We start from the raw sequence: 13,806 nt of genomic DNA on the forward strand, positions 1-13,806 counted from the left end.
GTCACCACTCATAATAACAACACTATCCTTCAATATTACTTGTAATTTCTTTTTTTTTTTTTGGTAAATATTACTTATAAGTTAATACTCTACCTCACATTGACCCTTAAATTTCACAATATATCACCTCTCAAAAATTCTCAAAATAACTATTTAAGATATTGTTTATAAGTTATAAGTAATTGTGAAGATGGAGAATGGTGGGATGAAAGAAGAAGAAGAAGACCATTCTCCATCATTATAGTTTTATAAAATAAACCACACCAAAGCCCAAGCCCTTTTGGCCTTTGCTTATGCCCTTTTGTGCTGCCATTTGGCAACACCCTTTGTTGCCCTTTACTTCTCATTTCCTTTCCTCATAATTCAACAACCAAAAACATAAAACATTAATACAAACATAAACTTATAGCTTATTCATACGAGGAATTAAAACCATTTCCCAAAACAACAATAACATGGTAGGGATTTAATGTCTCCTTTTCCCTTCAATCTCTCTCTCATCAAAATTTATCCTTTCCCTTTTCCCAATCTCTACTAAAAATCCAATCCTATTTAACTCAACTCTCTTTTTATCCACAGGTCCCACACGGTTATTAATAATGTTTTTTTTTATTTAATTATACTTACTCTATTTGTGACACATAAAAGTATCCAAGTTATACATAGAAGTGATACGATTATTATCTCGATATTAATATACGATCTTTTGAAGTGAAACTAAAAACAGAGTTTGAGATTTTATGTCTATAGCGAACAATATCATATCATTGTAAAAATAAGTGGAAGTTATATCATCCTTAATAAATGGCGGAATATTTGACACATTTGCTCATTTTGATATCTCGAACAAATATGTTTCTAAACACAATAAAAGCATGTGTGCTTAGCTTCCTTCTTTCCTTCTTTTGGTGTATTTCAGTTTTCAATATGGTTGGAAAATTTTAATTGCAATCAAGTTTGTAGCGTTTTAAACGTGTTCCCCCAACCAACATCTTCAAGTTTCTTTTAATTAATTAACAAATTACTTTAAAAATCACACTCCCTAAAATATAAATTAGCAAACACCTTTTATTTTGTTGAAATTGTTGATGATGAGATAAACAACTAATGTATTTGAAATTTGAGCTTTTTCTTAAACATATTTTCCATATATATATATTTTTTTTAAAGCATGAATGTAGTTCCTCTAATTTTACCTTTTTAGAAAGAGAAGCAAGGTGTAATTAGGGGTATCCAAATGACCCAACAACTTGGATAATTCGGACTATCCAACCCAAAATATAAGTATTTGATTGGGTTAGTTTTTGTTCTTGGATTGGGTTGAGTTACTTTTTTTTTTTTAAAATAAAAAATGATGGGTTTGGATTGGATTTTGGGTTACTAAAACAAGTTTAGGTTAACCCAATCTAATCCAACTCGAATTTTATATATATTAATAAAAAACATATATATTTCTCTTTGTTTAAAATTTGATTACTTTGTATTGATTAATTAATTAATTTTTAATATTTTTCTTTTGAAATTATTATGTTATTTTTCCATAGATATTTTGTATTTAACATTTGAATTTTATAAGATTTTAGTTATTAGTAATGTGTTGTAGATATACATATTTTTAATTAAAAAAAAAAAAGGTTAACCCAATGACCCAACCCAATGCAACCGGAATTTTAAGGATTGGATTGAGTTGGGTTGAAGAATTTATTTGGGTCTTTTAGGTTTGTCAACCCAACCAACCTAAATTTTTGAATTGATCCAAAGAACACACGTATCCCATGTATACTCCTAGGTGTAACAATAAATAACATTTTTTAAGACTAACAATTAATGATATTCTAAAAGTAACACGTTTTACATTAACTTTTTTAGTACAACAATTATGAAGATGAGAATCAAAATTTTCACGCATCATAAGAAAAAGTACAAACATGAAAACACTATAAAGAATCGTACAAACATGAAAAAAAACCAAACTTCTGTTATTATTACTATATCTTAGTTTTGAAAACACTCCTAAATAGTAGGGAAAAAAAACACCAAATAGGTATAAAGATGGAAGATAATCTAATAGTTGGTGGATTCTTAGCGAATAAAAATGAAGAAAAATAAAGAAAGTTTTTATTTTTTAAATTGCTATAGTTGCATAAATGATTATTATTATTATTATTATTATTTTGGCAATCAAATGAAAAAAAAAAAAAAAAAAAAAAGGGCTTAAAAGAGTATTTTCAAAACATGCATGATGCATGTGCTTATACCGGCTGGGCAGGGCTTGATTGTAATTTGCAACTGGGCCAACTTTTAAATATTTGCAAGTGTTGGGACATTATTGAAATTCAGTTACAACTTACAGGACCAGTTGTCTAAACATAAAGCCCACAACACTATGTCCACCATAAAACCTGCATCTTCTTACTTTTCTACTAAAATATTTTAGAACCAATCGGACATTTATACAAATATCAATTTATATTAAATATCCTTTTATCTTTTTAATAAAAAAAAATGGCAGAGATTTTATTATTATTATTTATTATTTTTTATTTTAATAACAGAATTAGTGTCTGAAATGCAATATAAAGCCCACAACACTAATTCAGACACTAAGATATAGTAATTAAAATAAATAACAGAATTTTTGAATTGATTTTTTTATTATTATTTATTATTTTTTATTTTAATAACAGAATTAGTGTCTGAAATTAACCCATGTATACTCCTGGGTTTAAATATAATTGTAATTTTTAAGGTCAACTTGGCAGTTCTTAAATTAACGTCATGAATAAGCCACATTTGTTACTGAGGAGTTTGTAAGATAGACCAGATGTTATTCAGAAATATATTTTTCTTGCCCATAATTTGGAAGTTAAAGTGAAATGAAATGCAATAATGTTACTGAATTGAAAATTATTCCTATTTATAAACTAAGTTTAGAATCCAGCTAAACTCATTTATGCACTGAATCCTCTTAAAGTTCTCCTTAATATCTAGAATTTCCCAACAGTTATTAGTGTATAAGCATGTTAACCAATCCTATTATTTGTATGATATGCTAATTAAAATTTAAATCTAAGTAATAATTTCCTCAAGCAAGTTAATAAAAAAAAAAAAAAAAAAAAGTTTTGTCTCATCATCTTGCCGTAGAAGCAAAACCAATTCTAACAACCTTTAATTCTAAGTATCTAAGGTTGTAACAATTAATATTTTGTTACAACAAATCTACCCTTGCAACTATAATCTAATACCATTGGCTTTGGCTTTGGCAGGTAGTACATCATAGAGATTAATTAAGATGTTGATTGGCTTTGGTCGTACAATTCCATAGCTTAAATTAAATCCACCCGTTTCGAAAAAGTAAAAAGGAGTCATTAATTATTATTATTATGTATTTTGTAAACCTAAATTTGATGTGTGTCGGTTGCAAAATGTCTTCATTTAGCGAATTTTGCAATTTTTGGATCAGCCCTACAACTTGAATAATGATGATCTGGAAGGCCCGAACAATACAACACAAGTGACGTTGCCATCCATCAAAGTTAATTAACCAATAAATTCCTCCATTCTTACTTAAAGAATCGAGTTTCATTTCAATTTGTTCTCCAAAGAGGTATTTAGACAATTGTGTTAATTATAATAGTTTGTGGATTATAACAATATATGTTTAAGGTATAGACGATTTTAGTATGAATATAATAGTTTGTAAACACCAACCATTATAATTGAAAGCTTAAACACCAAGTGAACTATAATACACCCGATCAAAGTTTGGGGCCAAAATGATCTCTAAGTTTCAAAATGTAACAATCAGAATTGAATTTTGTTTCAATTTTGTTTTTGGATATTAAATTTTCTAAAGTTGTCTTCTCGCAATTAGAATCCTACAGTCTAAACAATGTGCCTATTAGATCGTATTTAGAGCTAAAGACTAAGTTGAAAAGAAGTTGAGGGAGCAGGCCAAATTGATAAGTTTAACCAAAATTGAAGAAAATGAAACTAGGCTGATATAGAATATAAAGGCTTGGAAGGGAAGGCTACAAAGGCTGGGACCTGGCACACAACCCACCTACCGACTGTACTGGCGCTTCTTTTTAGCGTCCGGCTGGAGCTGGACCCTTGTCTCCAGTTCATTCAATCAAACACTCACATTCTCAAATTTTTTTAATAAATAAAAAAAGGTTACGAATTAATGAAATAATTGAGGGAAACAACATCCCAACCCCAACCCCATCCCCGTCCCCATCCCCAACAAGAACCAATTTAAAATATTTACACAATAAAAATAAAAAATAAAAAAAAAAATACAAGTTAAAGTTGATCAACTCCGGCATTTCTGGACCAAACATTGTCCTCTACGCTAAAGTTGTTACCAACAAAAACATTCAATTTCTCCAAATGGAGAACAGCTAATAAGATTTAAAGAAACTAAAAGGCAAAAACAAATCACTGCACACACAACCAAAACCGAAGCTCTAATTCTATTCGTTTGTTGAGTGTCCCAACCCAATTTTTTGACCATCTTCGCTAATTACAACACTGATTCATTGAAAACTCAACCAAACAAAACATTACAATTACAATTTTACAATTTTACAATACCCAACCATTTTATCCTCTACTCACGCTATTACCGTCTTCATTATCCTCATACTCATTTTATAAAAAATACCCCTACCATTCTATAATAGTTGACTTTCATCATTTTATCATCATCATAAACTTCCCCCCCCCGGGGCGGGTACATTGTACTAAAAATAAATAATGGAACTGTCTGAATTTACAATTTATGTTGGTTAATAAAAACCTCTAGGGACCAAACACAAAAGGGATTGAAATCCCCCGTTGAATGATGATGAAGAAACAGTAGGCAACCGGAAAATACCTAACTTCTCCAAAATCTTATCACTTTAGTAGTTATAAGCTTTAGTGGTTAGTGAGAGTGTAGGGAGGGAAGGAGGGAGCCCCAATTGGTTGCTTTTTGTAGGTCCCTGCTGCCCCCTCCCTCTTCTAAAATAGTTGCGATACTCAAAATTTTCCCCTCAACTTTTTCTTTTTCCCATCCCTTTCTCGAGAAAATCAATTTTTTCATTCTTCTCCCCTTATATAAATTCCTCCTTGATTTCTCACGTCAAGCCCATCTGATCCATCCATTCCTCATAATTTGTCAATAAAGTGGAGCAAAAAAAAGTCCTCGTTTTTTTTTTTTTCTTTTTTGGGTCTTCTAAACTTGATTCCCATTACACAAAGGAAGAAATTTGATCATCATCATCATTATAATAACTGGGTTCCTAAGTTAATGTACATTCATTCATAATATTACTACATGGGCCAAAATTTCTTTTTGGTTAAAGAAAAAAAAAAACTCATAAAGAAAAAAAAAAAAAAAAAAAAAAAAAAAAAAAAAAAAAAAAGGAAAAACCCTACCCTAACCAGAAACAGAGAGAGGCAAATCAGGGGATGATGATCGGCCGTGACATACCTCGGCGGCGCGTGTTGGCGCCTCTGAATAAGAGAAAAATCCCCCACTAAACTTTCAAATTTCAGTGTCTCTCCACTCTCTCCCACTCGAACTCTCCATCCCCTTCTTCATCTTCTTCTTCCGGGTCGGGTAATTTGTTCAAATCCACCCGATCCAAAAACCCGCTGCAGCCTTTCGTCTCTGGCGGAGATGCCGATGCGTGGGAATGATGGTTCCGATTGTGGTGACTGTGTTGCCCTAACGAACTTTCCAGAGCATCCACTCGTGCCCCCACCTCCGTAGCTTTCTTCCGTATAGTAGCCGCCGACATGTCGCCGGCTCCGGCGCTAATTCCACGGCCTTCCCCAGCTAACAACTCGGGAAAATTAAGCCTGGCGGAAGGGCCTCTGAGGTAAAAAACGGCGGTATCGTAGGCCCTGGCGGCGGCGACTGGAGAAGAGTAAGAGCCGAGCCAAATCCTAGAGCGCTTATTGGGCTCTCGAATCTCAGCCACCCACTTTCCCCACTTCCTCATCCTTATCCCTTTGTAAAGCCTCTGATTGTCGAGCCCTCTTTTTCTGGTAGCTTCTCCTCCTCCACCTCCTCCGCCGTCCATAGCCACCCAATTTCAAATCTGAAGTTCTCCCTTTTCCTATTAAGTAACCCAAATCGGGATCTTCATCAAAAAAAAGAAAGAAAATAAAGGGAAAAAAAATTAAATATAGGTATGAATTTTGTGGAAGAAGATAAAGGGGTTTGGTTTAGCAGTGTCCATTCCGTCTCTTGTGTTTTGGGGTAGTACTAGTAGTTTGCCACCAAGTTTGTCATCTCGATTACCCTCCACGTTGATATTTCTTTCTTCCTTTCCGTATCTCAACAAATTAGAAATAAAAGGTTTATATTTATGTGCGCCTAAAGTGAAATTCACCGACAAAATCTCACCTCCTTCCCTAATTTCCTTTTTTTTCATAAAAAAATTATAATAATATAGTTTTTGTCGTTTAACTCGAGAACACAACCAAAATACGGATATCAATAAAATTTAATATTAAAATAAATATAATATAATAATGAAATAAATAAATATTGAAATAAATTATTATATATATATATAATATATATATAATATATAATAAATTAACAAAATATAAAATAAGAATTTTTTCTAAATTCTCCCATTTCTCCAATTTTCATGGAATTTGCTCGATGTATGACTTCCAAAACTTATCAAATGCCACTATTTATAGGAAATTTGACAAGAAATAAGTGGATTACATAGACACTAATAATGTGTAATGTTGAAACACATAGACAATTTGGGAAATGGAAGCATGACATATAGTTAATGAACACTAAGCATGAGCATTTAATGGACATCTATTATCATAATATTTATAATACTCCCCCTGAGATGCTCATTATATATATGAAATATGTCTCTTAAAACCTTACTAAGAAAAAACCCAATGGGAAGGGAAAATAGTACATATTTCATATAATTTATACTCTTAAAAAGTATATTTACTCACCCTCATGGAAACATAATTTGAGATCTCTGAGTTGCTGCATTCTAATATTGTGCACCACTTTTTCAAAGATTGCGGTAGGTAATGCTTTTGTAAATAAATATGTCAGGTTATCTTTTGAACAAATTTTTTGTACAGTGATATCGTCATTTTCTTCAAGATCCTAAGTGTAGAAAAACTTTGATGAAATATGCTTTGCTCTATCTCCTTTACTATATCCTTCTTTGATTTGAGATATGCATGTCGTGTTGTCTTCGTATGATATTGTTAGAAGATTTTTATTAGAAGACAAACCACATATTTCATGAATGTACTGAGTCATTGATCTTAGTCATACACATTCTCAACTAGCCTCGTGAATTGCAAGAATTTCAGTATGATTTGAGAAAGTAATCGTTATGGTCTGTTTCCCATACCGCCACGATACAATAGTTCATCCACATGTGAATCGATAATCTGTTTGAGATCTAGCTTTGTGTGGATCAGATAAATATCCAGAATCTGCATAAATAACTAGATCAAAATTTGATTTACTTGAATAAAACAAATCCATATCAATCGTTTCTCATAGATAACAGAGTATATGTCTAATTCCATTCCAATGTCTTTTTGTTAGAGGATAACTATATCTTGCTAATAAATTTATTGGAAATACAATAACTGGACTTGTATTATTAGCAAAGATACATATAAGTGCACTAATTGCACTAAGATATGATACTTCAGAACCAAAAAGTTCTCCATTATTGTCTCGAGATTGAAATATATCTTTCTTTCACATCTAGTGAACGATTCATTGGAATGTTCAATGGACGTGCTTTGTCCATATAATTTTTTTTATAAAAATTTTCCTCTATAAGTTGACTAATGAACAAATATCTGCTAAATGCTCAATTTCTAAACCAAGGAAAAATTTCGTTTTTCAAAGATCTTTCATATCAAATTCGTTCTTAAGATATTCTATTGTCTTTGAAAGCTCTTCAAGAGTTCCAATTATAATTAAATAATCAACATATACAGTTATAATAGCAAATTTTAACTGTGATTTCTTTATAAAAATACATGGACATATTGGATTGTTTTGATATCCTTCTTTCAACAAATATCCGCTCAGGCAATCTTACCACATTTGTCCTGATTGTTTCAATCCATATAACGATCTTTGTAACTTATTGAATACAATTCCCGAGAATTTGATTTATATGTTTTAGGTACCTTAAATCCTTCTAGGATTCTCATATAAATATCATTATCAAGAGATCCATATAAATATGCTATGACTACATCTATAAGATGCTTGTCTAGATTTTCATACACAGTCAGACCAATTTAATATTTTAATGTAATTGCATCCACCATCGGAGAAAACATCTCCTCATAATCTAATTGTGAGAAACCTTATGCAACTAGTCTTGCTTTATATCTTGTGAGCACATTATTTTCATTTCTCACAAATACCCATTTGAATCTATATGTTTGACACCTTCTGGTGTTCGGACTACTGGTAAAAAAACCGGACGTTTTGAAAGTGAGTTTAATTCTACCTCGATTGCTTCTTTCCATTGAAGCCATTTTTTTCTATGTCGACATTCTTTAATAGATTTTTGTTTAGAATCCTCATGTTCAGATATTATATCAAAAACAACATTATATGCAAAAATGTTGTCAATAATAACTACATGAGGGTGCTTTTTTTTTTTTTTTTTTTTTTTTCCTGTCGTGACATAGTTTATTGAAATCTTATTATTATCTTTAGGTATTTCATTTTCCTCACTAGTCATGTTAAGGATTTCTTCATGGGTATTTACATCATCAACCAAGTATTTTTTACTATTAATTATTTTTCTTTTTTGAGGATTTTTGTCTTTGGAACCTACTGGTCTACTATGCTTCTGGTGTATTCCAGACTCATTAATGACAACTTGCTGTATTGGGATATCAATTTCTGATGTAGCATTTGCAACTGGTATATGTGATTTATTACTTTCTTTAAATCTATAAATGCATTTGGTAATTGATGTGTAAATGAATTATCTTTTGAACTTCAAGTTCACATTGATCTATACGAGTATCTACATGAGACAATAACGATGCATTCCATGTAATTATTTTTCCAACTTCTCAATTTCTCCCCCTAATGTTGGAAAATTTGTCTCATTAAAATGATAATAAGTAAATCGTGCAGTAAATACATCACCCGTCAGGGGTTCAAGATATTTAATAATTGATGGGGAATCATATCCAATATATATATATTCCTAACCTCCTTTGAGAACCATCTTAGTACGTCGTGGTGGAGCAATTAGAACATATACTACACATCCAAAAATTCTTAGATGAGAAATATTTTGCTCATGACCATAAGCTAATTGTAATGGTGAGTACTTATTGTAAGATATTGACTTAATGTGTATAAGTGACGCTGCATGCAAAATAGCATGTCCCCATATAGATGTAGGAAGCTTAGCTCTTATAAGCAATGATCTAGCAATTAACTGAAAACGTTTTATGAATAATTCTACTAAACCATTTTGTGTATGAACATGAGCTACAGGATATTCAACACTTATACCAATTGACATATAAAATGATCAAAATCTTGGGATGTAAATTCACCAACATTATCAGGACGAATGGTCTTAATTGTATAATTAGAAAATTGTGCTCTTAACTTAATTATTTGAGCAAATAATTTTGCAAATGCAAGATTTCGACTTGATAATAAGTACACATGTAACTATATCTGGACGCATCTATTAATACCATAAAATATCTAAATGGTCCACTTTATGGGTTAATAGGTTCACATGTATCACCATGAATTCATTCTGAAAATGCAAGTGATTCAGTCCCCACTTTGACTGGTGATGGTCTAATAATTAATTTACCTTGAGAGCAAGCATCACATGATAATTCATTAGATTGAAGAATATTCTTGTTCTTCAATGGATGTCCATTTAAATTCTTAATAATTCTTCTCATTATTATAAATCTTAGATGACCCAATAAGCCATGCCAAATTGTAAATATGTCTGATTCATGAACTTCAAGTTCATTGTTGCATATATTTCAGTTACTCGTATATGAGTATCATATAATCCAGAAGATAAAGCAGGTAACTCTTTCAGTATACGTTCTTCATATGAGACAGTAGATATGATTTAAAGATACTTCATATCATTCTTTCTATTAGTCTCAATATGATAACACTGCAACGTATATCTTTAAAACTAAGTAGATTTCTCTTTGATTGACTAGAAAACAATGCATTGTCAATTGTAAATTTAGTTCCTCTAGGCGAAGTAATATTTTCTTTTCTAAACCCTTCAATTAGGTTTGCAGAACCTGATATTGTATTGACTTTTGCTTCCAACATTATCAGTTTAGAAAATATTTTTACTCGTAAGTATTGTATGTGTAGTTGCACTTTATGTTAGACATAAATCTTGTTTACTCATTTTTTAGTCACCCAACATATGAAAATAATCCAAGTTTCTTCATTAAAAGAAAATAATTACAATAAGAAAAATAACATTTGGAATATACAAAGGTTAACATCTATGAAGAGAGAAAAAAACATGGATATGAATAAAAAAAAATTAAATTAAATTTAGATATTTTCAAAGTCAAAGAAAACACTTGATGTTTAATCAATTATGCTGATTTTCTCTTTAGGAGATTCAAAGAGGTCCGCCACATCCAAATTTGTCATATGGGATGAGTTAAATATGTCATTATCTTGGCATGCAAAATTTGCTTCCACATCTTTCTTTTTTTCCTTTAGGGATGCTTGATAGAGATCAACTAAGTGCTTTGGCGTACGATAGGTCCGTGACCAATGTCTAGTCATTCCACATCGGAAACATTTATTTTCAACACTTTTTGAACTCTTATTTTGTGGAGTTTTTCGTTTGTGACCATCATACTGTGTGGTTCTTTTGAAATTTGAATGATTAAAACAACCACCATGAAAATAATAATTATTTTTTCCTCTGCCACGATCACGATCACGACCTCGACCATGATTATTATTAAAATTCACAACATTCACTTCAGGGAATGGTGTCGTTTCGGTTGGTTGAGATTCATGATTTTTCATTAATAACTCGTTATTTTGTTCGACCACGAGAAGATATGAAATTAGTTCAGAATATTGTTTAAAAACTTTATTTCGATATTGCTGTTGCAGGAGCATATTCAAGACATGAAATGTAGAAAATATTTTCTTTAACATATTAACATAAGTAATTTTATCTCTGCATAACAACAGTTTCAAACTGATTTTAAATAATGTGAAGTTGTAATCAATTATTGATTTGAAATTTTGTAGCCACAAATGTATCTATTCATAACAAGTTTTAGAAAGAATAATTATTATTTTTTTATGATCATATATTTCTTTCAAAAAATTTCACAAGGTAAAGGGATCTTTGTAGGAACCTAGTTGAATTTTTCTTGGATAAAAATTAAATAAAGATTTTAATTTAAGAGTAAGAGTACATGAGAGGGAAATTGAATTAGGAGTCAAGGGAAAAGGGGAAGAACAAATTACGTGAAGGAAATTGGTCATTTCAAATTCTTTTGATATAAAAAGTAAAAAAAAAAATGAAAATTGGAAAGTAAAAATTAGGTTAAAATGAGAGAAACTAAAAATAATAAATAATTAATAAATTAAAAGAATGAAAAAGTAATTTAAAGTAAAAAAACGAAAAAAGGGATGTAAATAATCGGCAGCCACGTATGTGGTGTGTTGGTAGGTTAAATGGCTTTCAAGTGGCAGAATTAGGTTTATAAAATAATAATAATATCATTATTAATGTGGATAAAAGAAGAAGAAAGGAAATGGAAGTGGGTGGTTTTGGGCATTTACAGAAGAGAGAGAGGTAGGGTACGGGGGAGAGAGCTTTACTCACCGGAGAAACGTTGAAGGTTTGCCGGAGAAGATAGTAAACGGCGGAAGTATAGGATGGAAGTTGGTAGACAATGGAAATTGAAACCCGGTAAATATTTCTTTAGAGAAAAGAAAATGTGTAAGCTTTGGACTTGGAATGTTTACTTTTGTTCTTTTTACTCAACAGTTTCCATGGGTGCTGTTTTTGTTACTGCACCAATTCAACAAGGTGGTAAAAAAAGGTGAAAATTTATGGTATTTACTATTAAATTACCTCATGGGTTGAAGTTATTGGAAGTGGGTTGTGTAGATTCTATACTCAATGGATTGAATTAAAAGGAAAATTGCTTTGGAAAAGGAATTACAAATTTTCCTTTTAATTGGTACAGTTGGTCGGCTATTTACGTGGGTTAGGAGAGAAAAAGTGTGTTTTGGGAAGTCTAAAGAAGGGGAGAGATTTGAGGAGGGAATGGAATGCCATAGGAGGGGATAAAAAGACAAAATGTATCAAATATAAGAAAGTTGAGAGAGAAAATATAATTGGAATTGTTGGGAAATATTTGAAACTAGTTATTCAAGGTGAATTTATAATTATTTTGACAATATTTCCATAACCTAATTCCAGTGCTTATTGGAATATCAAGATGGACGAAGTTGAAGTTTCCGAACCATTCAAGGCATAGCCAACCATTGTTTCGTGAGTGCTTTATTTTATGAGGCATTTATTATTAGTTAAATATTATGATATTTGATGGTTTTTTTTTTTTAATTATTATGCATGGTTTTAGAACTAAAATCTGATTTCTATAAAATGTTTACAAATTCAAGTAAGTTCATCTTTTTAGCAAGATTTTATATCATAAAGTGTTTGGGAGAAAATGTGTTTCATGCGGAATTTTAATGTCATTCCAAAGAAAGATCGTGGTTTTTAGAATGATTTGTGAGATATATGAAAGCAACATTTTGTTGCTCCAATAAGTTTTATGTTTTAAATTTAAAGTGGTTTTTTAAACCAGTAAAGCAATGTACTCATGGTGATTTTCTACTGCACTGATGTGAATGTTTTCATAGTGTAGTTAGGATATACATGAGGTCTTTGGGATCCATTTAGACACACGTAGGCTTTGGACTGTGTGTCGAGGTATTTTGCCTTTTGGGGTTTATTCTATGTGCACGCATTACCATGTTTTCTTTACTATTTACAATGAGATTACTCGGTGAATAGTATGACCATGTTTGCTCTACTATGCATCTTGGACTTGCTCGATGTATAGTATGACCATATTTCTCTGCTATATACATTGATTTTCTTTGTATATTGTATGACCACGTTCGGGTATAGGTTTGGTGAAGGATTTCTACATGTTCATGTTTGCGTTTGCAAGAGAATGCTCATGATTTTATTTATGCGATAATTCTCAAGCTTCTAAGTTGTTCGTGTTTTACACCGATTTACAGTTTATGCTTATGATTGCAAGAATATGCTTATGATATTCTATATGTGTTAACTCTCCTAAGTTTTCAAACTTCTCATGTTTTAAATCAATTCACAGAACTTGTATCTCTATTTAGTATGTTGTGACCTTTTAAAATTATTTTCAAAAAAACTCACCATTCATTGGGTATTTTTAGCTTTTCTTCAAAATGTTTTCCCCCCACCAAATTGCTCTTGAGTTCAACAGGGATTAGTGGATCAGAAGCTGCCACTTGACTCATCAGTTGGTTGCGACATGTAGGTAAACAAGGTAATTTAATTTAAGTTAAGTTTCAAGTTCAAGGCAAGTTTGACAGTAGATTCCACCGCACGATCGTAGCCTGCTGTCGTCGCAACTTGTCCTAGGTTCTGGTAGGGTAATCTGGAGTGGGGTGTGACAATCTTTTATTGTAAGATACTCTATTTTCAATCGCTCATTGGAGATGATGATGAAGGAAAT

General features: G+C 31.3%; 1 protein-coding gene across 1 annotated transcript; it reads right to left on the reverse strand.

The window, feature by feature from the left end:
• Positions 1-5,241: 5,241 nt before the first annotated feature.
• LOC120072831 (ethylene-responsive transcription factor ERF011-like) lies at positions 5,242-6,341 on the reverse strand. Its single transcript, XM_039025348.1, has one exon. It carries the CDS (start codon positions 6,069-6,071, stop codon positions 5,538-5,540), a length of 534 nt encoding a protein of 177 aa, XP_038881276.1. The 5' UTR covers positions 6,072-6,341; the 3' UTR covers positions 5,242-5,537.
• Positions 6,342-13,806: the final 7,465 nt, after the last annotated feature.

Source organism: Benincasa hispida, chromosome 3 (genome assembly GCF_009727055.1).
Source record: "Benincasa hispida cultivar B227 chromosome 3, ASM972705v1, whole genome shotgun sequence".
In the NCBI taxonomy this organism is placed as follows: domain Eukaryota; kingdom Viridiplantae; phylum Streptophyta; class Magnoliopsida; order Cucurbitales; family Cucurbitaceae; genus Benincasa; species Benincasa hispida.

Excerpts from the sequence above, each read along its gene's own strand:
- LOC120072831 (XM_039025348.1), bottom strand. The coding sequence starts at position 6,071 with ATGGACGGCGGAGGAGGTGGAGGAGGAGAAGCTACCAGAAAAAGAGGG.